Source organism: Macaca mulatta, chromosome 7 (genome assembly GCF_049350105.2).
Source record: "Macaca mulatta isolate MMU2019108-1 chromosome 7, T2T-MMU8v2.0, whole genome shotgun sequence".
Classification (NCBI taxonomy): Eukaryota; Metazoa; Chordata; class Mammalia; order Primates; family Cercopithecidae; genus Macaca; species Macaca mulatta.
In genome coordinates, this window is record NC_133412.1 from 58,093,327 (window position 1) to 58,119,231 (window position 25,905).

The 25,905-nt window shown below is 40.4% G+C and overlaps 1 protein-coding gene and 1 long non-coding RNA gene across 7 annotated transcripts in view; one reads left to right on the top strand and one right to left on the bottom strand.

The window, feature by feature from the left end:
- Positions 1-21,378, bottom strand: part of MTHFS (methenyltetrahydrofolate synthetase) — a 50,820-nt gene extending 29,442 nt beyond the window's left edge. The window contains exons 1-4 of one of the 6 annotated variants that reach the window (XM_077938622.1): positions 20,108-20,672; positions 19,355-19,481; positions 16,970-17,223; positions 13,392-13,653 (exon numbers count right to left, since the gene is read on the bottom strand). In XM_077938622.1, the coding sequence (XP_077794748.1) occupies positions 13,392-13,599 (208 nt within the window). In that variant the 5' untranslated portion in view covers positions 13,600-13,653; positions 16,970-17,223; positions 19,355-19,481; positions 20,108-20,672. 6 annotated transcript variants of the gene reach the window in all.
- On the top strand, positions 14,504-21,015 carry LOC144330034 (uncharacterized). Its single transcript, XR_013395854.1, has 2 exons — positions 14,504-14,588; positions 18,428-21,015. It is a non-coding gene; the product is annotated as an uncharacterized LOC144330034 (long non-coding RNA).
- Positions 21,379-25,905: the final 4,527 nt, after the last annotated feature.

Consider the following 25,905-nt stretch of genomic DNA (forward strand, 5'->3'; position numbering starts at 1 on the left):
CAGAAAAAACTAAAGGAAACTAATGTTCCCAGAATTAAATGAATATATGACACCAATGACTCAACAAATAGAGAATAGCAATGAAGAAACTGAAACTTTAAATAAGCATCAAACTCTACAGTTGAAAAGAACAACTACTGGCCAGGCACAGTGCCTCACGCCTGTAATCCCAGCACTTTGGGAGGCCAAGGCAAGTGGATCACAAGGTCAAGAGATCAAGACCATCCTGGCCAACATGGTGAAACCCCATCTCTACTGAAAATACAAAAATTAGCTGGGCGTGGTGGCACATGCCTGTAGTCCCAGCTACTTGGGAGGCTGAGGCAGGAGAATCACTTGAACCCAGGGGCCGGAGGTTTCTGCGAGCTGAGACCACACCATTGAACTCCAGCCTAGACGACAACAGCGAAACTTCGTCTAAAAAAAAAAGTACAACTACTGAAATAAAAAACGCATTACATGGACTCAACAATGGGTTTGAGATGATGGAAGAAAAAAGGCAGTGTACTTAAACAGATCTATAGAAATTACCCAACATGAAAAAAGAAAGAAAAAAAGACTGAAGAAAAATTAACACAGTCTAAGTGACTTGTGGGACAATATCAAGAATACCAATATACTATACATGGAATAAGAGTCCTAGAAGGAGAAGAGAGACAATGTGGCAGGAAAACAAATTTTTTTTGAAAAATAATGGCTGAGAACCTCCTATAGTTGATGCAAAAATTAATCTACAGACCCAAGAAGCTCAATAAATCCCATGTAGGATAAAACTAAAGAAATCTACATACGCCAGGCACGGTGGCTCATGCCTGTAATCCCAACATTTTGGGAGGCCAAGGCGGGTGGATCACAAGGTCAGGAGATCAAAACCATCCTGGCCAACATGATGAAACCCCGTCTCTAATAAAAATACAAGAAAACTTGCTGAGCGTAGCGGTGCGCACCTGTAGTCCCAGCTACTTGGGAGGCTGAGGCGGGTGGATCACAAGGTCAGGAGATCAAAACCATCCTGGCCAACATGATGAAACCCCGTCTCTGATAAAAATACAAAAAAACTAGCTGAGCATAGCGGTGCGCACCTGTAGTAGTCCCAGCTACTTGGGAGGCTGAGGCAGGAGAATTGCTTGAACCTGGGAGGCAGAGGCCGCAGTGAGTCAAGATTGTACCACTGCACTCCAGCCTGGCAACAGAGTGAGACTTCATCTCAAAAAAAAAAAAAAGAAAAGAAATCTACATCTTTACACATCAGAGTCAAACTGCTGAAAGAGAAAAATAACTTACGATAAACAGGGAAATACAAAAATACAGTGAATGACTGACTTCTCATCAGAACAACGGAGGCCACAAGGCAGAAGAATAACACTGAAAATGCTGAAAGGAAAAAAATATATATGTCAACTAAGAATTTTATATTCAGCAAAACCCTTTCAAAAACAGAGGCAGAATAAGACATTTCTAGATAAACAAAAACTGACAGAATTAATTACTGGCAGAGCTGTATGAGAAAGACTAAAGAAAGTCCTTGGGGCCAAAAGGAAATTACACTGGATGGTAACTCAAATTCACAGGAAAGAATGAAGAACACTGGAAATAGTAAGTAGGAAGGTAAACACAAAAGACTGTTTTTTTCTTTTTTCTTCTATTCCTTTTTAAAACATAAGCATTCTTAAAGCAATAATTACAATACTATTTGTTGGATTTATAGTACATACAGATGTAACTTATATTGTTGTGTGAATTAGGAGGAGAAGAGAGACCTTGGGGTAAAGGAGGAGGATCTTTTCTGAGTGTACTCAGACCCAGAAGACTCAACATCCAAAAATTGGGCCCAGAACAAAGACAGCACTTGACTCTTATACATACTTCTAAAAGGGGATGGGCTAACTTGAGTCAGGCTTACACTGGTGCAAAGCGAAAGCAAGGAAACAGAGGCAGGACTGTTGGAAGCAAGTCCCCCAAAATCTGGCCATAAACTGGCCCCAAAACTGGCCAAAAACAAAATCTCTGCAGCACTGTAACATGTTAATAATGGCCGGAACACCTGGCCCGCCCAGGGCGGAAAACTGCTTAAAGGCATTCTTAAGCCACAAGCAATAGCATGAGCAATCTGTGCCTTAAGGACATGCTCCTGCTGCAGTTAACTAGCCCAACCTATTTCTTTAATTGGGCCCATCCCTTCGTTTCCCATAAAGGATACTTTTAGTTAATCAAATATCTATAGAAACAATGCTAATGACTGGCTGGCTGTTAATAAACATGTGGGTAAATCTCTGTTCGGTGCTCTCAGCTCTGAAGGCTGTGAGACCCCTGATTTCCCACTTCACACCTCTATATTTCTGTGTGTATGTCTTTAATTCCTCTAGCACCACTGGGTTAGGGTCTCCCTGACCAAGCTGGTCTCAGTACAGGACAAAGAGAGTTAATCAAATTGTAACAGGTTCAGAACTCAGGATTACACATGACCATTGCTATGCAACTCAGATGGCCATTATCTAGGTTTGCCCTAGTGTCTAGCAAGCCTTATTCCATGGCCTTCACTATGGTGCCAGATGGCCATATCTCAGGCCTGCTCAGTCAGTTTATGACCTTCACTCCACTCCTCAGATAAAACAGAATACTTGAAGTCACTAGTTACAGAAAACAGGAATCTATAAACTCATACTGTAGAACAAAGGAAAATTTGTTTTTCTTCTCCCTATGTGGAATGAGTGGTGAGAGAATCTCCAGAGCACATTCTTTTGTTTCCTGGCTTCTTCGATATTATTATCAAGACTTTTCCTGGGTCTGGACTGTGCCCGTTGCTGCCTCTGAGACAAGTCAGCCTAATATAGGAAAGCTTATTTCTTTTTCTTTTTGTTTTATTTTTCTTTCTTTCTTTAATTTCCTGCTTCAATATGACAATAATAACATAAATGGGGAAGGAAGAATGGAATTATATAAGAAGAAAATTGCTATATTTTACTGGAATCAGGTGAATACTAATCTGAAACAGACTATACTAAATAAAAGATGTAATCCCTCCAGCAACCACTAAAACAATTTAAAACATAGCTTAAAAATCAACAGAGGAAATAAAAGAGCACTTTAAAAAAAATTCAACACAAAAAATTTTCTTTTTCATATGTATCATGTTTTTGAAATTCCACTAAATGACCAGTACTTCCCAAATTTTTCACTAAGGTAACTGCAGAGAAAGTTAAAATCCCTGGAGGGTCTGCCTGCAGGCCTGCCCACAGAGCCAGTCTTTGCTTTAATATTTTGTGTTTTACCTTTAAATTTTTATCCTTTTTTTTGAGTTGGAGTCTCACTCTGTCCCCCAGGCTGGAGTCCAATGGTGTGATCTTGGCTCACTGCAACTTCCGCCGCCTGGGTTCAAGCAATTCTTCTGCCTCAGCCTCCTGAGTAGCTAGGATTACAGGCACCCACCAGCATCCCCAGCTAATTTTTATCCTTAAAATTTGTGAATTTTATTTATCTTCTATATGCTACCTTTGTGATTGTGTTTGTTATAAAAATAATGCGTGGTTTTGTATGTTTGTATGTTTGTTTTTCTGGTTTATTTCTGCTAAAATGTTTAAGTCAAATTAATAGTTGAAGAAAATTTACCCAATAGGGCCTGTAATAGATGCACGCCTTCTTGAGAAGCAGAGGCCTAAATCAGTGGCTTTCAAACATTTTAGAACCTACAGTAAGACAAACATCATGACCCATTTTATACACAGCACATGCATATACACACACACACGCATACATATATACACACAAAACTCTGACTAAAATCAAAATTTCTTTCCTAGCTCTTTCTTGTTTTTTAATTAATCACAGGACTTCTTGCAAGTGATTCTGGTTCCCTGTGTCACTACATCCAAAGAATGCTTAAATTTTTACAGTGGATTTGACTGCTTTAACCCAAAGTAATGACATGGGCAGTTAGGAAGATATTTTTTGTTTCTGTTCAATTTCCATCTCATAATTTGCTGCCTACTTCATCTAACAGTAAATTAGCTTATTCGGCTTTTTTTTTTTTTTTTGAGATGGAATCTCACTCTGTCACCCAGGCTGGAGTGCAGTGATGCGATCTCAGCTCACTGCAAGCTCCACCTCCCAGGTTCACACCATTCTCCTGCCTCAGCCTCCCAAATAGCTGGGACTACAGGCACCCGCCACCACGCCCAACTAATTTTTTTTTTTTGTATGTTTTAGTAGAGACAGGGTTTCACCATGTTAGCCAGGATGGTCTCGATCTCCTGACCTCGTGATCCACCCGCCTCAGCCTCCCAAAGTGCTGGGATTACAGGCGTGAGCTACAACGCCCGGCCTCTACTTGTTTATTTATGGATAATAATCAATACAAATCTGATTTTGTAGATGACGATTAGCATAAAAGATAAACATTGATGGATCATGTGCTATTATATCTGCATTTCTTTGTAGTACTATCAGTCATTCACTCAATATACAATTTTCAGGTGTACTTTAAAAAGGATGTTTAAGTTACTGAAGAAAGAGATGGCACCTCAGATTCATCAGGGCACTGTGCTAAGCCCAAACACACCAAAAAAAAAAAAAAGTTTGAAGATTATTTATATGTTTCTCTAAAGTACCATCAGGTGAAAGTTACATGAAGCCATAAGCTTAATATGGAGAGTAATTTTCTAACCTTTTATAAAGTGGGGTAAATGAAAAGGGATTCCCTGTTAAATGGTGGACTCCTAATCCCTGCAAGTAGTAAAGCAAAAACTTTTAAATTACACATATAGGATATAATAAAGCAAATCCAATAACAAAAGGTATGCTAGGGTGTTAAAATACAGGGAGAAAACAAAGGAAGAAGTGTTTAAATATGACTAAGAAATCTAAGAAGACTTTTGGAGGAGGCCTCATTTAAGCTGGGCATTCATTTACACACAAGTCTTTACTACCCTAGCTTGAAATGTAAGGTTCAGAGGAATAAAATAAAAAAAGAGTTTATTTTTTCTAACACAACTTCACTCCTCTTAAAAATTCTGCCCTTCCTCTGAATTAAATGTATACAGAAATATATATAAACCTAATAGACATTTTAATGTCTCAATTAGGTGATAAAAGTTGATGGCCAGGCACAGGGGCTCACGCCTGTAATCCCAGCACTTTGGGAGGCTGAGGCAGGCAGATCATGAGGTCAGGAGATCGAGACCATCCTGGTTAACATGGTGAAACTCCGTCTCTGCTAAAAATACAAAAAATTAGCCGGGCGTGGTGGCGGGCGCCTGTAGTCTCAGCTACTCAGGAGGCTGAGACAGGAGAATGGCGTGAACCCGGGAGGCGGAGCTTGCAGTGAGCCGAGATCGCACCACTGCACTCCAGCCTGGGCAATGAACAAGACTCCATCTCAAAAAAAAAAAAAAAAAAAAAAAAAAAAGTTGAATTGGAAAAGCAGTTTAAACACCTGAAGTTCTATATATAGCGAGGTTTAAGTCACCTGGGTTAGTCCTTTTAAAGACAGTTAAGTGTTCAATAGTACACTCAATGAATCATTATGCTTGAGTAGAACATTTAACAGGCTAGCCCATCTTGGGAAGAATAACAGGCCATAACCCCTAAGGAACTATCTTTTAATCTTAATGGGCTGGGAGTTAACAAGAAGTAAATTACCATTCTCTGAAATGAGGATGTATTCTAAAGCCGCTACAAAAGATAAAATAGATAATTCTGAGACAAGCCCAAGGAAGCCTATCGTGAGTGCACTTATAATTCAAATGAAATGCCCTGATAGAAATCAAAGCTGTAGCTGGTTCTTCCTGTGTATTTAGCTGAATACAAAATGACTGAAAAAAAAGCTTAACTTTGAGACCAGTGTACTTTTAGATACATATGACTCAGTCCAAGTTCTTACTTGGGAAAATATGACAATGTTTCCATGCACACAATTACCAAGGGTACCTGTTCCATGAATAACGGTTTTAATGCAGTATGCTGTCAGGAGAGAGAAGAAAATCTAGGTAGTAAAGCAATCTTAATGAATGAAGTGTGAAGAAAAATGGCACTTCAAAGGGCACTGGAGTGGAAACCAGAACTAGGTGACCTCACATTATCATTAACTGCCTGTGTGTCCTTGGGGGAGTGACTTAACCTCCCTGGGTTGCAGTTATCCCATCTGAAAACAAAGAAGATGAAGCAAGGACAGTAAGGGTTCACTCTCCCTCCCACAGTGCCTAACTCAGGAGGCAATGTTCTCAATTGTCCAGAGAGGGAGGTCACCCAAAATGCCTACAATGGCATGTGCAATGTGAAAAAGCACATTCCAAAATTACAGTTGCTTTCATTTACTTTTAGTCATAACTTATTTCAAAAGTTCAAATACAATTAGTGAGGAGGATTTTTGTTAAGCTAAAGAAACACGTGTTAAAGGTTTAGAAACACTTTCAATGAGAAGATAAGCTGTAACTCATATCAAAATATCATACCATGTAGGATCTTATAACTACTTATTTCTAGGCTTAGTAAAAATTAAACATTCTCATAGACAGGCTGACAGTCACTGGTGGGACCAGTGGTGTTAGAGTCTCCACAGAATATTATTAAAAATACCCAGACTGTCAGAAAATAAATGTCTGTTATTTAAGCTGCACTGTCCACTGCCCCCAAAAAATAAAAAACAAACCCAGAGACTGTACTGCCCCAGCAGCTGTTATAGATTTGACTTGGCACATGGGCTCAGGAAACAATCTAAGTATTACTCCATGTACTTAGCCTTACAGACAAACACAGAAGAGGAGATATGGCAGGTTCAGCATCTTTACCTCATCCAGAGCCCAGCAGCTACCTCAGTACACTGCTTCTTTTGCCTTCTCACTCACACAGGGTGCAGCAAGAGCCAAGGGGCACATAGGCCACCTTCACACAGAGAAGCTGCAACCTCCATTTCCTGCCCATCTTTTGCAGAGATCTAGTTCCACAGACCCAAGGCTTCCATGCCAACTCACAGCTCCCAATTCAGGTATAGTAGCACCCAGTAACAGGCAGGTACAGGTACATCCCACGTTATCACAACTCTATGGCTTCCCAAAAACTAGTGCTGAGAGAAGATAAGTTCCAAGGATATTCCCCCAGGCAGGTCCAGCTTAGTCCAGGACTGATATTAACTCTTTACTCACAAATATAAAAAATGTTGGTTGGGTGCCGTGGCTCACACCTATAATCCCAGCTCTCTGGGAGGCCAAGGCAGGAGGATTTCTTGAGGCCAGGAGTTCGAGATCAGCCTGGGCAACAGAGTAGACCTGTCTCTACAAAAAAATTTAAAAATTAGTTAGTTAGGCATGGTAGTGTGCACGTGTAGTCCCAGCTACTCAGGAGGCTTGGGTTGGAGGATCACTTGAGCTCAGGAGTTCAAGGTTACAGTGAGCTATGATTACACTCCTGCACTCCAGTCTGGGTGACAGAGTGAGACCTTGTCTCTAAAAACAACAAGTTACAGCACCTTATAAAACTACTGACTCTGGTATACTTTTTAATGTGTCCCTGTGTACATGCATATAGTTTTTTAAATCCAGCTTTTCTTTTATAGCTATAAAGTGTTGATCATCTATTCATTTACACAGGCATTCTTTGAATTCAAAACTGTTAGCTTCACCTCAAGAAACCTTTACTGAAAGTCTACCACATAAACCAAATGACTATGTACCAGGGATACAAATGATTTAGAAGAAGGTTTCTGCTCCTAAAGAGTCTAAGTCTATCAGCAAAGAAAAGGGATATACTTCCAAAAAGAATTAATAAAACATGGTAATATATGTAAAGTGCCAAGTACGTAAGAATTAAGGAAGAAAGAGACCAGTACATTGTAGACAGCCAGGGAAGGTTTGGGGAAAATAATTTCTGCTTACTGTTAATAACTACCATGTATTGATCTCTGACTACATGGCAAACTGTACTAGGCACTTTACATATATCATCTTACTTTATCCTCTCAACAACACAGTTAGTCAGTACTGTAATTATCTCCAATTTTCAGATGGGAAATTTGGACTTTGAGATGTTAAGTAATTCTGCCCAAGTGGTAAAGGCCAGATTCAAACTCAGATCAGTCTGACTCCGAAGCTAGTGATCTTAAGCACCAGACTAGAAGAGACTATCCTGAAGAAACATATAATATATTCTAGCCTGGAAAACGGTATAAACAAAATCACTTTCACAGTAAAGCACATAACATTACCCTATGCCTGACCACTCAACATCAGCAAAAACAACAGCAGCCACAGCAGCAACAAGTGCATTTTTACTGAGCACCTACTATGTGTCAAAGACTATTCAGACATTATCTCATTTAAGCTCCATAACAGATATGTAAGGTAGGTCTGAATCCACTTACAGGTAAGAAGACTGAAACCCTGAGAAGTTAAGTGATCTTCCCAAGGTAACACAATTAGAAAGGAGCAAAACTAGAATCCAAATCCAGGTTGGTCTGATTCTGAAATCCATATTTTCCATTACTAGGAAATACTGTCTTCCAGCAGACCACTTTGGCTGAAATAAGGAACTGTACCAAGGAGGCACAAGTATTAAGGCAGAAAGGCAGGTAAGGCCCAGAAAGTGGCCTGAATGTTTGGATTTCATCCAATGTCCCTTCTTTTGGCAACAACCAGCAGGAACCATTGTTTGCTCAGGTACACAGATCTATTCAGCATACAGAGAAGGCCTGAATAGGGTAGATGACCCGTACAGAAAGGTACTTTGGAAAAGTTAATATGGCCAGGAAACCAATTTAAAGTTTACTCCAATGGAACAGATACAAAGAATGAAAATTGTAGACAAAGAATTCTCCCAAAACTGGAATTAGAGAAAGACAGGTGATAAAAACATTACAAAGAAAAATCTGGTAATAACTGGATGGTGGGAAGGAGGCAAGGATAATTCCATGTCTACAAAGGGGCTGCTAACAGAAATATGAAAAACACAAAAAGAATAAGAATGAATTTCGACATGCTGAAAATAAGGAACAGTGAGACATCTAAGTGTTCAACGAAAGCTGAAAAAAGCTAAAAGTTCAACAAAAAGTTGAACAGGACAGCAAAAAGGAGAGAGCCTGTGACATGCCAGCACAAACCTGCTTCTGTGAGAACAGGCTAGTTAACTCCACAACACTGGGAACCAAGTCCATGCTGTTCCCTGCTATGTCCCCATCACACCTCCCACAGAGCAGTGCTCTACACATCTTTTCTGAATAATTATGAGCCAATACAAATTTCTCCAGCATCCCGAGGATATCATGACTCCATCAAATATGCCTTGATGAAATCCATACCCACTATCTTTTATTATATTCTTGCAGATGCCATGCAATCCTAAGAAAGAAAGAAATGAAGTCAATGTGAGCTACTCACAGTGAACCAATCATAACCCTCCCAAAAGTACTGATCATGAACAACCTAGAAGGGTAGTTCAAAGACTCTGTCCTTGATGATGCCTCACTCGATTACTTTAAAATGTTTTGAGGACTAGAAAGTCTTCATTATGATCATTAAGTTATGGCTCAGGTACCTACACATAGATATTAATTCCCAAAAGCCTCCAAGAAGATCATAAGTTAAAAATCAGCACTGGCAAAGCTATGACTGCAAAGAGCCTATTATACTCTGCAGAATTTCAGAAATGATTGATAGCAGAGGTGAGTTTAGTTTTGACTCCCCAGTATCCATTCCCCCTTGTTCTGGAAACACAACAAACACTCTCACCCTACTCTCAGCTCAGTGGTTTGGGTAGGGCTGCCGAGCTGGGAATATGACCTAGTCTAAGTCAATTGGCACTTCTTTTCTTCCTGGTCACAAAGAATGGGTCAAGGACAGGCACGTAAGACCCAGGCCTAAGCCAGTCAGCCAATTTCATATCTCTGGCCATAGTGATTAATTTCAAGATGCCCATTTGGGTCAAGAAGAGTTAGGACCAGGACTTTATCAGACTATTAGAAAACAAACTTGTTCTTTATTGCTAACAGTAAGGATGCCATGGAACCTAGAGCTGCTATGGGCCACCATGTGGCACCAGTAAATGAAACTGATATAAATGGAAGCAAAGCCAAAAGGCAGAGATAGACTGGATCCTAATGCCACTGATCCAGCCAGCCCTTCTGTGAACTTTTCAGTCTCTGGGCCAATAAAATCTCATTTTTGCTTAAGCCAGGTTGAATCAGACTATATACTTGCACTGGAAAAATTCCTGCCCTAATCTAATTGCCCAAGTAGCCCTTACCTTGAAGATAAACTTGGGAAAGAATCCGACCCTCTATTTCATTTAGCAATCTATTTCTTTTGCTACATATATAATACAAGAATAATAGCCCATGGGAAATTTTTGCTTAGGAACTTATCATTGCAACTGAGGACACAAAAGCTTACTCTTTTCTAAGCTCTGATAATGTGAGCAAACAAGAAAGATAAACAGACAACGAAAGCTACACCAAGGACAGTCTGAGCTCTGATCAGCTAGTCCCAAACACTGTAAAGCTAGATTTATGCTTAAGCACTGAAGTTGCCACATTTTAAGTTGCTGATGCAAGTAGACATCCACATTACAGAGGGTGATGTTAGGAGACAACAAACAGCCGAGGCTGCCTACTCAAACATTTCTATAAACAACAGCAGCAAGCTTTGACCCCAGACTGTAGTTTCAAGAAACTGTGGGTATAATCCTCTATCCCTCTGCAACCCAGATTGCAAGTATCTGCAAAGAAAAATGCATGGGGGGAAAAAAGTCACTGTTACTACAAATACAGCATGAATATAAAGGAGAAAAAAAAAAATGAACAACCAGTTGTGGGGTATTTTTGGTGGACTTTTTTCTATTCAGAACCATATTCTAAATTTCTATTTTTAATATTCAGTATCTTTTCATTTGACACTTATATTTGACATATACTGTAGGTTAGGATATTCTGTTTATGTTCATTTTCTGTCTCATCAGCTACAGTGTGAGTCCCTTCAAATCAGGGCCTTATCTTTCCAGACCTAAAATAGTATCCGACACAAAGTAGATGTGTAAAAATATCTGCTGAAAATTACCAAAATATTAACTACTTGGCTAGTAATGAGTTTATCTTATAATGAATAATCCCGACTTCCTTGCTTAAAATTAATATATTACCATTTATTCGATAGCTCCTATGTGCCAAACAATGTGCTAAAAACCATACACAGGCCGAGTGTGGTGGCTCACGCCTATAATCCCAGCACTTTGGGAGGCCGAGGCAGGTGGATCATCTGAGGTCAGGAGTTCGAGATCAGCCTGACCAACATGGTGAAACCCCATCTCTATTAAAAATACAAAATTAGCTGGCCATGGTGGCACATGCCCATAATCCTAGCTACTTGGGAGGCTGAGGCAGGAGAATCGCTTGAACCCAGCAGGCGGAAGTTGCAGTGAGCTGAGATCGCACCATTGCACTCCAGCCTGGGTGACAGAGCGAAACTCTGTCTCAAAAAAAAAAATCATACATAAATGATTGACTCACTTATTTGGATTGAGATTATCCTAATCAGGAAGTGCAAATAAGTTAAAAGGAAAAATAATGCTTCTTCCTTACTCTTTTCACCGCTGTACTTGAATAGAACTAGAACAAATGCACGGAAGTTCAAAGTGATACACTTTAGCTCAACCCAAGGAAGATGTTCTAGAAGGAGCAGAGCTGTTCTAAAAGGAATGAGCTGCCTCTAGAGGAATTGGTTACTGGAGGAAACCAAGTAAAATTTCAATTAGAGATGATGCAAGCATTGAAGGAGCTGTTAACAGTATTTGGGAATTGGGACAGTATCCTGAGTTCCACCATTAAGCCTGCAAGTCTGGAGTAGCTGCATTAAGTTTGAGCAAAGTCAGTAGTTATAATTTCCCACCTTTTCTTATCTATAACCCTAGACTGTTCTCCAAGATACTCTGTATTCCCTTATTATCTCATTGCCTTGAAATGCTTGCAATCTTTCCCCTTGAAAATATGAAAGAGTTTTAAAATGCTGACATTCATCTGGCCTATTGATGCAGGACATGAAGGAAGTAGATCTGAATATATTTTTGGTGCCTAAACATCTAGCAAAGCCCAAGACTAGACAATACAGGGAAAGTTAAACTAGCAAAGTACATAATCCCTCTACTGTTATGAGTCCTTGACCCTCTCCCCTCCCACTCCATCATACTGACTTTATAGACAATGGCATTGTATTGGAAGGGGCAGAAACTGAGTAAAGACTGCATAAAGTTGTGCTGGGGCTTCTTTGCAACCATCTAAGTCTCAGTCAAAAATATACATCTCTAAGATGGGTTTCAGGCATTATACTAAAAAATAATACTCTTAGCTTATTTTGCTTTCAGCTCTTTACCTGTTTCATAATGATAAAACTTCCCAAGCATCCGTTGGCCAGAAAACAGCATGTATTAAGACCCAGCAGTAGAGAAGGCAAAGTGGAGTTGGGAAACAGAGATACTCAGAGTGGCTGGAACTCAGACTATGAAGTGGGGAGTAGAAAGATGTGAAAATAGTAAGATAGCAGGGCCAAGATCAGGAAGAACCTCATTAAGTAGTGTTTACTTCAACCTAAGGGCAATAGTAAGTCACAGAAAGACTTTAAGGAGGGGAGAGAAGTGGCAGATTTGTGTTTTCAAAATCTTGTTTCAATTATTTTTAAATAACCAATAAAGAGGAAAGAGAAGATACAAGACATGGAGAGAAAGAACAGTTAAAAGGCCTTTCCAGGAATGCAGGCAGGAGGAGATGTCAGCTTAGACTGCAGTAGTAGCAGTGGGTTAGAGAGAAATGGACAGATTCACTAAATATGCAGTAGGTAAAATCATCAGGACTTAGCAATAGACCACATGTGGGGCATGAGAGAAAGAGGGGAGCCAAGGATGACCTGGAGACTTCTGGCATGGCCAGCTGGGTAGCTGGTGGGGCCATGTACTGAGATAAACACATGGTAGGTAGTCAAGGCTGAGGGGACCATGACTCAGTTTGGAACATCTCATGTTTGAGATGCACATGTGACATCCAAGTAGAGATGTCCAGAAAATAGTTTTCAGGTCTGAACTGGAGATATAAGTGCTAATTAGCATTAAAAATAATATGCTCATTAGCAAGCAGACCACAACTGAAACCACAGGAAATAATGATTCAGGAAAAATACATAATTCAGCCCACAAGGTAGGGCAACAATATGTGAGAAGTCAACAATATTATTTGTTTACACTTCACAGTTTTCAAAAGGCATCACATCCTAAACCAAGTAATACAGGTGTCGTGGAACGTAGGCAAAATACAAATTAATCCCTACAGGAAAAGCAACTCCCACTGACCCACACATAACAGGTGGATCTGAGATCTAACAACTGGTCATAACCTAACAACAACCTAACACCATAATACTCACCTGTGGACAAGGCCTCCTCCCGAACATCACCCTCACCAGGCTGAGGGATATTCCAGGATGTTTTGGGAAGTAAAGAAATTTCCTCTGGTGATTCTAGTCTCACCATATCCATGTGATTGCTCTGGAACTGATACCGAGGGATGAAACAGACTTTGCCTCGTTGGAAAATGTCCTTGATAATCTCTTCTGTCTCAATTTCATCTTGCATGCTCAGAAAGATGGAAATTCTTTTGGACTTTTGATACTCACTGTGGGCAATCACCTAAATGGGAAATTATGGCAATTATATTTTCCAAGACTATATTTAGTAACTCCCCTTAACAGTTCTTCCTTTCTCTCTCAGCCTTGTCCAATTTCTTTAAATATTAAAAAGAAAAAAAAGGGGGGCGGGGCAGAGTGATATAGTGGGTCAGACAGTATTGCATCCTGAAGCCTGACTTTTAGATTGGGACTCAGCACTTACCTGCTCCTTTTATCCCTTCCTGGTACACCCACTCTGGTAGGTGTGAAAACTCATTAAAAGGTCACTGTGGAGACAAGCTGTTTATCTAGAGAATTCCAGGCTTGATCCCCACCTACCCATTTTAGTAGTCTTCGGTCATTTCACATGCTTTCCCTAGAGTCTGCTTTATTTTATCTCTGAATCTTGGCTCCCACAAGCTTCTCCACTCCTTGGATTGTCAGGCTCTTCCCAAATTCTACCCATTTAAAGTCCAACGCAAGCCCTAATTTTTCCTACTTCTGGCGAACCCTTACTACATTTAGAGTTAATATATAACAATAATGTATTGTCATGAGTGGATCACTAATTGTTTCATGTGCCCTAAATGTGGTATCTCTAACCGGTCCATGAACTGAGCTCTCTGAGGCAGAGAACATGCCTTATAATTCTCTCTTAGCTCTGCCATCCCCATCCCATTTCCTAAAATTCACCTGTTCAAATGAATATCAAAATATTCACAATTATGGGGTGGGAGCAGATCCTGATGAAAGAAATCATTTTCAATTGAATCATCCATCAGGCAAGAGAAGGGAACTGAGCTTTGCTCATCATAGAAATGTCAACAATCTCAGGAACTTATCCAGACTCAGAAGTTAGTCCTTCACTCTCCCTTTTCCTTTTCTTTTTTTTTTTTTTTTTTTTTTTTTTTTTAATATATAGACAGGGTCTCCCTCCGTTCCCCAGGCTGGAGTGCAGTGGCACAATCTGCAACCTCTGCCTCTTAGGCTCAGGCAATCCTCCTGCCTCAGCCGCCAGAGTAGCTGGGACCACAGGTGCAACCACTATGTCTGGCTGATTTTTCGTATTTTTTTTCTGGAGACAGGGTTTCACCATGTTGCTCAGGCTGGTCTCAAACTTCTGAGCTCAACTGATCCACCCACCTGGACCTCCCAAAGTGCTGGGATTACAGGTGTGAGCCACTGCGCCTGGCCAGCTCTCTTTTTTTTCCCTTCCTTTTCTGTTCTTCCCTGTTTGCCAAACTAAAAAAAAAGAATACTTTTCTTATTCTTTATCAGACTTTTTAATACTTTTGTTATTATTATATAATTGTAAGCCATAGAAGCAGCTTATAAATATGACTAGCAAAAAAATACAGGAATAGAAAGTCAAGTTGTTACTAATAAAAAAGGAAACACAGAAATCAAGTAGATAGAGCACATCAAACCAGTCTAAGAAAGAAAGCTAACTCTTACATTCTGAAAATTTACAAAATTGTTTTGAGGCCTGAAATGCGCAAAGAAAGGAAATGTGAAACCTAGACCTGGGCAGGCCTGGGGCTTTGGGCATCCAACTACTATATGAGAAAGTTAAGTATCCTTTTTGCTCTCTTTACAACAGAATATAGAAGATCGAGAGTTGAATAAGCAGTAATAAACATCAGTTAACATTCAGTGTGAGACTGTGCATACATATTTATCTTCCTTCCTCAAATCCCATTAATGTGACGGTAAAGAAGCACAAAAAAGAAAATCCATTAGAGTACTGAGAACAAGGGAACAGAGACCTAATTTCTGTAAGACAAAGAGTGGATGGGACAGTATTTTGCTGACAAAACAGCAGCAGATCACAACACTCAGAGAATAAGGGTGCAGGTTAGGCAGAATCCATTCCTCCCTTGAAATCCCAAAGCAACTATAAAAGGCAGAGGAAATCCCCATTAGCTAAGACACCTTCATTCACAAATATGTACAGACAATAAAGGATCATCAAACATTTTGAAAAGTCAAAATACAAAATAGAAGGATGAAAAAAAAAAAAAACAGGAAGGGGAGAAAAAACGGACAAAGAGGAGAGATAATTTTTTGAAATTCTAATTAGTTTTCTCAGACAAACTCAAGAAGATAATTGCATTTCTAAAATAACAATAGACTGCTGGGGAGGAAGCAATCAGGGAATCATGAAATAATCAATGGAAACTAAAATTGTGATTAGCAAAATTAAAACAACTTAGGAGACAGCCTTGGAGTAGGGGAAAAGACAAAAATAGGAAAAATGAAAAAAACGTTAAGAAATACAGAAGATCAATCTATGATTTTTATTATCTGATTAACAAGAGTTCCAAAAAGGCACAAAGGAAAAAGAAATAATCAAAGAAGATATACTTGGCTCACACCTGTAATCCCAGCACTTTTGGAGGCGGAGGCGGGTAGATCATCTGAGGTCGGGAGTTCGAGGCCAGCCTGACCAACATGGTAAAACCCTGTCTCTACTAAAAATACAAAATTAGCCGGGCGTCGTGGCACATGCCTGTAGTCCCAGATACTTGAGAGGCTGAGGCAGAAGAATCCCTTGAACCCAGGAGGCAGAAATTGAGCCAAGATCACGCCATAACACTCAAGCCTGGGCAACAAGAGCAAAACTCTATCTCAAAAAAAAAAAAAAAAGTAAAAGAAAAACACTAGTCTCCATATTGAATGGGGGCCATGGGTGCTGAGCAGAACAAGGAAAATAATTTTAATTTTGAAATTCAAACTATCAATCTAGTATGAGGGTAAAACATTTCCTAATGTATATTTAAAAGTTTACCACCCCCATAGATACTTTCTCAAAAAAAATTATCTGAAGATATACTCTAATAAGATGAAAGGAAAAGAATCCAAGAGAGACAAAGATACTAGACTCAAAAAGCGGCCCTAACTCAGAAGTGGAGTAAGGAGGAACCCCAGGGCAATGGCAGTGCAATGGGCCGAAAGCAACCAGACCAGAAGAAGCAAGGGGCTGGAGTGTTTTCAAAAAGAGAGTGGATTTATTTTAACAGACGATGAAAAAGAATATATTGATAAGACAAACAGATATTCTTGATTTGTCAAAAAAAGAAAAATAAAGGCAATCAGAAGCTCCTGGAAAAATAGAAATATGCTCCAAATGGGAACAAAGTAAAACAGAAAATGATTTTGAGCAATTATGGAGGAAAAGAGAAAAGCTTTGGTACTAACACTTGAAGCATTACCTTCCTAGTTACACATATCTAGTGACATAAAGTCATGTCTTTTCTTACATATTCAATCATACAACTTGGTTCTGTGATGAATACCATCTATAGAACAAAAATACAGCTGGGCGCGGTGGCTCATACCTGTAATCCTGGCACTTTGGGAGGCCAAGGTGGGTGGATCACGAGGTCAAGAGGTTAAGACCATCCTGGCCAACATGGTGAAACCCTGTCTCTACTAAAAATACAAAAATTAGCTGGGCGTAGTGGTGCACGCCTGTAGTCCCAGCTACTCGGGAGGCTGAGCCAAGAGAATCACTTGAACCCGGGAGGCAGAGGTTGCAGTGAGCCAAGATTGTGCCACTGCACTCCAGCCTGGAGACAGAGCGAGAGTCCATCTAAAAAAAAGAAAAAAAAAAATACAAGGTATGTATTCAGTGCTTTACATATTTTTGTAAATACTGTTTACTGTAAATACTATTTACTGAAATCTCAAGTTTGGAAATCGGTCACAAATACTGCTGAGTAGACTCATTATAGTTACAGAGCAAAGTTTAAATATTACAAAACCTGGCCGGGTGTGGTGGCTCATGCCTGTAATCCCAGCACTTCGGGAGGCTGAGGCGGGTGGATGATGAGGTCAGGAGTTCAACATCAGCCTGGCCAAGATGGTGAAACCCTGTCTCTACTAAAAATACAAAAATTAGCCGAGCGTGGTGGTGGGCGTCTGTAATCCCAGCTACTCGGGAGGCTGAGGCACAGAACTCCCTGAACCCGAGAGGCAGAAGTTGCAGTGAGCCGAGATTGCGCCACTGCACTCCAGCCTGGGTGACAGAGTAAGACTCTGTCTCAAAAAATGAAAAATTACAAAACTTGACAACATAAGTATAACAATATAAATGTCAGAAACTGACAGAGGGAGTAGAAAACATAGTGAGTAAAGGGACACTAATTTCCTCATCTTATTAGTTAGAGAATCAAGATATGACATAAAGCTGAATTTCTTCACCATTTAAATTACTTCTCTGATAAATTTCTAAGTTATAAAAAGGTACAGTGACAATAAGAATAAATATGCTTTTCTAAATGAAAGACATCATTTAACACCTTTATTGAGCATTCACTATGGCAAAACACTACACAGTACACTGATGTTTCCAGAGATGATCCATTGGTTAGTCATGAAATCAATAGCAGGCTATAATTTTTAAATGAAATAGAATAGCAAATATTAAAGTTCGAGTCAGGCACAGGGGCTCACGCCTGTAATCCCAGCACTTTGAGAGCCAGAAGCGGGAAGATCATGAGGTCGAGTTCGAGACCACCCTGGCCAACATGGTGAAACCCCGTCTCTACTAAAAATGGAAAAATTAGCTGGGCATGGTGGCACCTGCCTGTAATCCCAGCTACTTGGGAGGCTGAGGCAGGAGAATCGCTTGAACGTGGGTGGCGGAGGTTGCAGTGAGCTGAGATCATGCCACCGCACTCCAGCCTGGGTGACAGAGCAAGACTCTGTCTTGAAAAAAAAAGAAAATATTACATTTCATTGTATGTGGTAAGAGCTGTAACATGTTCCTTGTATGTGTATATTTGTTTGTACAGAGTAAAATGTATTTATCACTGAGGGTCATGGGTCTGCTTTTTAATTTTTCTCTCTCCTCCTTTAATGCCAGCTCTCAGTTGTCATTCTATTGCTGTTAGTGACTCTGTATCTATGTAGCCACTATTCCCATCTATAGTTTATGAATTCTAATCTTCTATGGACAAAGACAACATAGAAGATTAGAAACTGAATTCATCTTTATTTCCCCCATGCTCCTCCAAAATTTGTTCCACTTCCTACATTCTTTATGCCCAAGGTTAAACACCATTATACCCAGCTCTAAATTTTGGAATCATAGGTGACTCTCCTCCCCTTCCAGTATTCTCTAACCTCTTCCAATCAGTTGCCAAGTACTGCTGTTTCTCACTTAACAGTCTCCCATTTGCCTCCTTTCCCCCTATCTTCACTGCCCATGCTCTGGTTTGCATCTTTTTCATCTTTCACTTGAATTGGCACAACAGCCCCTTACTGGTCTCCATTTTTTTTTTTCTTTCTTCATTCCTCAACCCATTACCCAAATGCTGCCAGTATACCCTTCCTAAAGGACATATCAAAAAATAGGTAAAGCACTGAATACATCCCTTTACACACTTCTTTAACTCTCACAATCGACCTACAAGAGTGATATTATCCATTTTATAGACAAGGAACCAAGGGTTCTGAGAGATTATGAGACCTGTCCAAGGATATACAGTTAAAAGACAGTGGCGCCAGATTAAACCCAGATCTGTGTAGTTCCAACGCCCATGCTAAACTGTATCCTGTCATCTCTTGCCTAAATATCCCTACTCACACTCCCCTATCCCATCTTTCCCTTCACCCGAAAAAATTCATCTTGTTCTCCAAAATTCACCTCAACATTTTGCAATAGAAAGCTTTCCAATTCCCCCTCCCCAAGGCTACATTTCCACAATATTGGTGTTTACCTTTATCATAGATCTGGCTTCAATGCAATTCTTTATTCATGTCTGTTTCCTCTTTGAGGCTATCTGCTCCTTTAGAGTAACAATCATCTTTTTCATGTCCACAACCCAGTACATAGCCAAGTGTGCACTACTTAGGTGTTCAACATATGTGAATGAATTAGCTAAATTTTAAACAACTAGATATAGACAAGAGTGTATATCCTTTACATATACTAAAACACCCAGCAATGCTTCCTCATAATAGCTAAAATAATTGTTTGAACGACCGAATTAACATCTGTACAGATTCCCTCATGCACACCTACATAGATGAAGAGAGGGGTGAAATAAGTATATCTGATTTACTGCTTTAACCCATTGGCACCTTGAATTTGAGCAAATAACGGATAATAGAATAGTGAGGGGTAATTACGAAAGCCTGATGGTATAACTAATTCCAAGGAACATCAAGTCTCCAAATATCCACTGGTGTCTCTGAGGCATGATGCTGGGAAGACAGATCATCAGTTTGACTTACAACAGAATTACACATACGTACTTATTCAGGGGACATTAAATTTTTCTTCCTCTGGTGTCTAACAAAAATGAGTCCCCAAAAACTCTTTAGAACATGCCTTCAAGACAGGATATGACTCCCATTTTATTGATAAGAAAACTGATATTACATAGACAGACTAAAAATACATAGCAGTGCAGTCGGTGAAAATAATAAAACAGAGGTCTGCTAACCAACAAACAGGGACTCTCATTTACTCCTCTCATTTCTCTCTTCTGTTTCCTATGTTCTGGGGAAGCCTGGGTATGACAGCTACGTCTTCCTTTCATTCACTCAACAAAAAGCATTTAATGTTGACCAACTCTGAGACAGGAAAGGCCTAGGCCCTGGAGCTACTGAGACACAGCCTTAGCCCTCCATATACTTAGTGAAGTGCAGTCAACATCTGAGTTCTGACCTTTGGCATCTCCACACTTTTTTTGGTGTTCCCTTGTCTGAAGCACCTGCATCTTTCTCTGGCCATTTTACTAAAGTAACTGGAGTCTGACTCGTAGCTCATTAACTTTAGGACTCACTGAGGGAACCTGGGCACTCAAGAGTTCACCCATCTCCTCTACCACAACTTTCTGTTCTCACCCTGCTCTCACCACAGTACCGTCATCCCCGCGGAGGAGTTTTCGAGCACCAAAGGTGCCACCCATGCAAACGAACTCCCCTCCCAGAGATAAATCTGTCAACCCCTGCCGTCCTCTCGCTCTTTAGCCCCACAACTTTCACTACCGGGCCCCCTCTCCGCCACAGTGCGAAGAACAGCCAGACTACGACCAGGGGACGGGCGCGCGCCAGGAACGGGCGTGCGGACGCCGGGAGGGGAAACGTGCGCGCGCCTGGAGGGGAAACGTGCGCGTGCCGGGAGGGCCTAGCCCTGCGCCTGCACTGACCAGGCACGGATTAGCAATCGCTGGCAGCCAGGCGTTCAGAGAGTCTGTCCGCCGCGGCTTCCGCTACAGGCGGCCTCGCACCTTCTGGGTCAGTACGCGGGACTGACGTAGCCTCTCCTCGGCGCTCATCGCCCGCAGACGCTGCTTCAGCTCTCCTCGCAGGCTCCGCTTGGCGCTGCTCACCGCTGCCGCCGCCATCTCACGCCCAAGCCCAGTCCAATCCCACCCTCGGCGCCCTGGGGTTTGGTCTCCGCCCCTGGCCGCTCCCAGGTGGATCCGCGGCCTAGGGGCGGGTCGGGACTCGGGGAAGCGCCCCCACCCCGCTTCCGGGACGCGGGCCCTTGGCGTGCCGCGCGCTTGCCTGGCCTCCGGCCATTGGGAGCCAGCCCTCGTGCGGCCGCCGATGGTCCGGCCCGCCCTCCCTGGCTACCGGGAGCTCTGGCGAGGCGCCGTCGCTGCCCTGCCGCCTGACCTCCCTGAGCCCGAGCCCTCACCCGAACCGCGGAGGCGGCAGCGCCACTGGCGGGGATGGTAAAGACGGCCGGCAGTACCCACGGTGCCTGGCATCTCGTGTACTGTTGAGTACTGGGACTTCAGGGGCCAGAAGGGCAAGGCAGGACAAGTAGCGAAATCGTCACGAGTCGCTTAACTCCAGGGATATGTCTGACAGATGCCCCGATTTCCTTCTGGTGCAAACATAAAGAGTGTAGTTACAAAGTTACTACACACCTATGCTACACACCTGTACAGCGTATTTTGTACCAAATACTGTAGGCAATTGTAGCACCATGATACTTGTGCATCTAAACACAGAAAAGGTAATGTGTTGGTTGGCTACCACATCAGTAGGTATTAGGAATTTTTCAGTTCCATTATAATCTTAAGAGACCACAGTGGTTGATGGAAATGTCCTTATGTGATGAATGTATAGATGATACATAGTCGGGAATATTGTTAAAGCAGTAACTGTAGTGTAAAAGCCAAATTTTGTGGATTCTAGTGTGAATGTATTCCAGGTCATAGTGCCCATGTAGGTACTTCCTGTTATAACCATCAGTGACTGTTCATTCCCACCACTCAGCTCTGATTAAAACACAAAAATGAATTAAAACTGAAAGCAGTTTAGGGGGTGGGTGAGGCACTCGCAGGAAGAGGTAAAAGAAACTGTGAAGTCTTGAACTGCTCCCAGTAGACAGGCGCCTCAGATTGCCTCTCAGATGTGACTTCCTAAAACCAGAGCTGCCTCTTCCAAAACTACTTCCCTACTGACAGCCCCAGTGTCCTAATCCCCACCGTTAAGAATCACACCTCCTAAGTAAAGCATAAAAGTGCCCGGCGAGAATGCACATGGCTTGAGAGGGGAAATCTGGCTTCTTTATGGAATCTATCAACAGCTTCCGGGGAAAGGTAATGCAAGTCCCAGGGGGATTGTGTTGTAAGAAGAAGGGAAGGCCAGGCAGATATAGCGTATACATATTGCAATCAGATTTGCTGACCTAAAAATTAGAACATGAGGTCTAACAAACTACGTAATTTTCTAATCTGTTCATTTTTACCAAAAAAAAAAAAAAAAAATTAGCATTAGCTCCACGTTGAATCACTTACCTAATTTTCTTTGTTCAGAATATCGCAGAGTATCCTGCATACCAGGTTGCCATATCCATCAACCCCAAATGGCAAGCCAGAGAGAGAAGGCTGGGAAGGAGGCATCAGTGGAAACTCTAAGCAGCCAGGGGCACTGGAAACTGCAGACAGCATGGGAAAGAAGGAAGGAAGGAGGGAAGAGGGAAGGCGACCTGAGTCTGCTTCTAGCCTGAGTCTGCTTCTCAGTCTAGTCTGCAGTCTAGCCTAGTGACACGGAGGACTTTTGGGTAATGGGCACACCTTAAAAGTCTGCAGAAAAGATACCCCCTTCCTAATCATCATCCCATAATTAATTGCCTGGCTCCTGTGTTGAGCTTTACCCTTTGGCTGAATTTCCAGGCAGACTCCAAAAATGAAGACAAAAATGGCATATAGAGAAAATTACATACAATTTATTTATTAAATAGGGATAAAATTTCTGTAACTCTAGAAGGTCAAGTTACATCATCAAAGCTGTTTATTTAAAAGTAGAAGTATGTGTTGGCAATCGTTTTCTTAAGAGTCAGAAAAATTAGGCCGGTTTCACAATATGGAGTGTCCTTTCTGGTCAACAGTATTGCTTCAGAAGAGATAGCGTTTCACAGATCTTTCCTGTAACTTCTAGAAAAGTCATCCAGCCAGATTTAGGCTCAAGCTTCTTTACAAAGCCATTTTCCTGAGAGAATAAATTTAACATTTTAAAAAATCACTGGAGATTATGCTGGAATAAAAAGCAAAAATATTTTCATTTAAATAATGCAAATAGTTAATCTTCTACCCCTTCTGTCCCTCTAAAGGAAGCATTGTGTAACAGAAACACAGTGTGACCTACATCTGTAATTTTAATTTTTGGTAGCCACATTTTAAAAAGTATAAAAATCGGAAAAATTAATTTTTAAGATATATTTAGTGATGATTTCAATATGTAATCAATGTCAAATCACTAATGAGATATTCTTTTTTTTTATAACAAACCTTCAAAATCTCATGAGTATTTAGTACTTACAGCACATTTTAATTCAGACTAGCCACATTTCACTACCATAGTGGACAGCAAGCACAGCTCTAGAGGATAAAAAGTATTTTGTTGTTCTCGTTCTTGTTTAATTGTCCATTGATTTCAATGCACTTATATTTGTAATATGAATTCTATTATACAGTAAACTGCATTGTATTGAAACTCATGAGAACTCACAGTAAATCCAAATTAAACCAATACCTTTGAAGCTATGAAAAGGTTGATGGTTTCTTTTATAATCTACTCTCTTTGTGATTGGACATAGTTTTAAAAATGTAGGATAACCCAATTAACTGGACATTTTATTTAATTTATCATCTATAATCATAAAATCCTCACTGAAAAGTACCTCTGAGATCATCTAGCCTAATGCCCTCTCTTAACAAATGAGGAAAGTGAGGCCTACAAAAAAAATAAGTTATCTAAGATTAGGTAACCCTTTGGTGCCTGGATCTGGATTAGAATGCAAACACCCTACTTCTTTCCACTCCATTCATTTCCAAACAAGTGCAAAAATACTCAAAAATTGTTAAAATAATTTTTTTCAAATATTCATTTAGCAAACATTTGTGTCTGCATCTTATAGGTTCCAGAACCTAGGGTTACAAATGCCTGCAAGTAGCTCAGAGCATAGTGTAACTTAATATTGAAACATAAACCAAGCATAACCCTTTGATAGTTGGGAGAGATTTGAGAGCTCTGTGGTGCCTTGGAATCATTTTATAAGCATCACTGGCAAAGCACATGAATACCACCAGCCAGGGGGATTTCATTTGAAAGATTGCCTAAGAAAGCCATTTTCTGCCTACATGTTAAGTGTGCATTGTGCTCTGAGACATGCTGTCATGCCTTGAGAGAGGAAGGAAACTGCCCCTCTCTCTTCTTCCTCTTTCCCTCTTGCCAGTCCATACTCATAGATTACACTCTAAGGAGGTATCCACTTCATTATGCTCCTTCCTAAACCCCATGTTTCACAAGTATGATGAGGCCCTCTGAAATGATTTTTATTATGATGATAATCATTGTCTACTATCATTGAGCAGTTAACATGTCATATACATCAATGTCTAAAGAAAGGACAGTGTACAAAGAAAATATTGATGAATTCAGCCAGATGAAGATTAAAAAATTTTTTTAACTATGAAAAACTAAAAAGAACAATACAGTAGGAAAATATTTACATATACCATGAAAGTGTTCATTCAAATGTGAGAGAAAATTTTCAGGCCCTTAATAGTTTAAAAAGGACAGACCATTAAAGATAGAAATATAAATCATTCACAAGTATATGGGAAAAACATTAATAGTAGTTAAAGAAATGTACATTTTAACAAAGTCTTATTGTTTTTTAGACCTACTAAACTGGCTTTATTTGATGCCTATTAAACCCTCAAAATTATTAATAGTACCATCCACACTGATAAGGTTGCTATGACATTGTTCTATTGATATAATGCTTTTGGAAAGAAAATATGTTTCCCAGTATGCTAGAATATTGTAATTCTACACACATCTTATGAACCGGTTATTGCACTGTTAGAAATTTATCATGAGGCAGTCTTCTAAAATATTGGAGGGTAGGGGGCACCAGAAAAGCATACCCATGCTTCACTATTGAAGTATTATATCTAAAAGGGGAGAACTCTGGGCGAAGTGGCTCAGAACTATAATCCCAGCACTTTGGGAGGCTGAGGTAGGGAGATCACTTGAGGTCAGGAGTTTGAGACCAGCCTGGCCAACGTGGTGAAAGTCTGTCTCTACTAAAAATATAAAAATTCGCTGGGCGTGGTGGTACATGCCTGTAATCCCAGCTACTGAAGAGGCTGAGGCAGGAGAATTGCTTGAACCTGGGAGGTGAAGGTTGCAGTGAGCCAAGATCAAGCCACTGCACTACAGCCTGGGTGATAGAGTAAAACTCCGTCTCAAAAAATTAATAAATAAAAGGGGAAAAATCAAAACCAAATTGTCTAACAATTGGGAATTAGTTAAGTAAATTATGATATGACAAATTAATGAAATAGTCTGTAGACATTAGAAATCAATGCCTAATGTTAACATGGAGTGAGACAGCGTTGAAAATATTTATATGTCACACCAAAAAACTCTTTATGTACACCCTAATTATTGCATACAATGTCTGCATGTGGGTATGTTAGGGTGATGGGAGTGACTTTTCTTCCTTTCAAAAATGTTATTTTCAAATATATTTTCTTTAATGATGCTATTTGTATCTCAAGACCATTATATGAAAATAAATATACAAATAAGGATTCAATATCCTATCAGTAATGTAGTAGTAAATAAGAATTGTTCAGGCTTTATTATTTCTGGGAATAGTGATAGTTTGTTAAATTCAGCTACCTTGGTTTCAACAAAACCTAAAGCATAAAATAATATACCGTATTGGTAATCCAAAGAAAATCAGAACCTCATAATTTTTAAAGATACAGGCAGCCAGGCACAGTGGCTCATG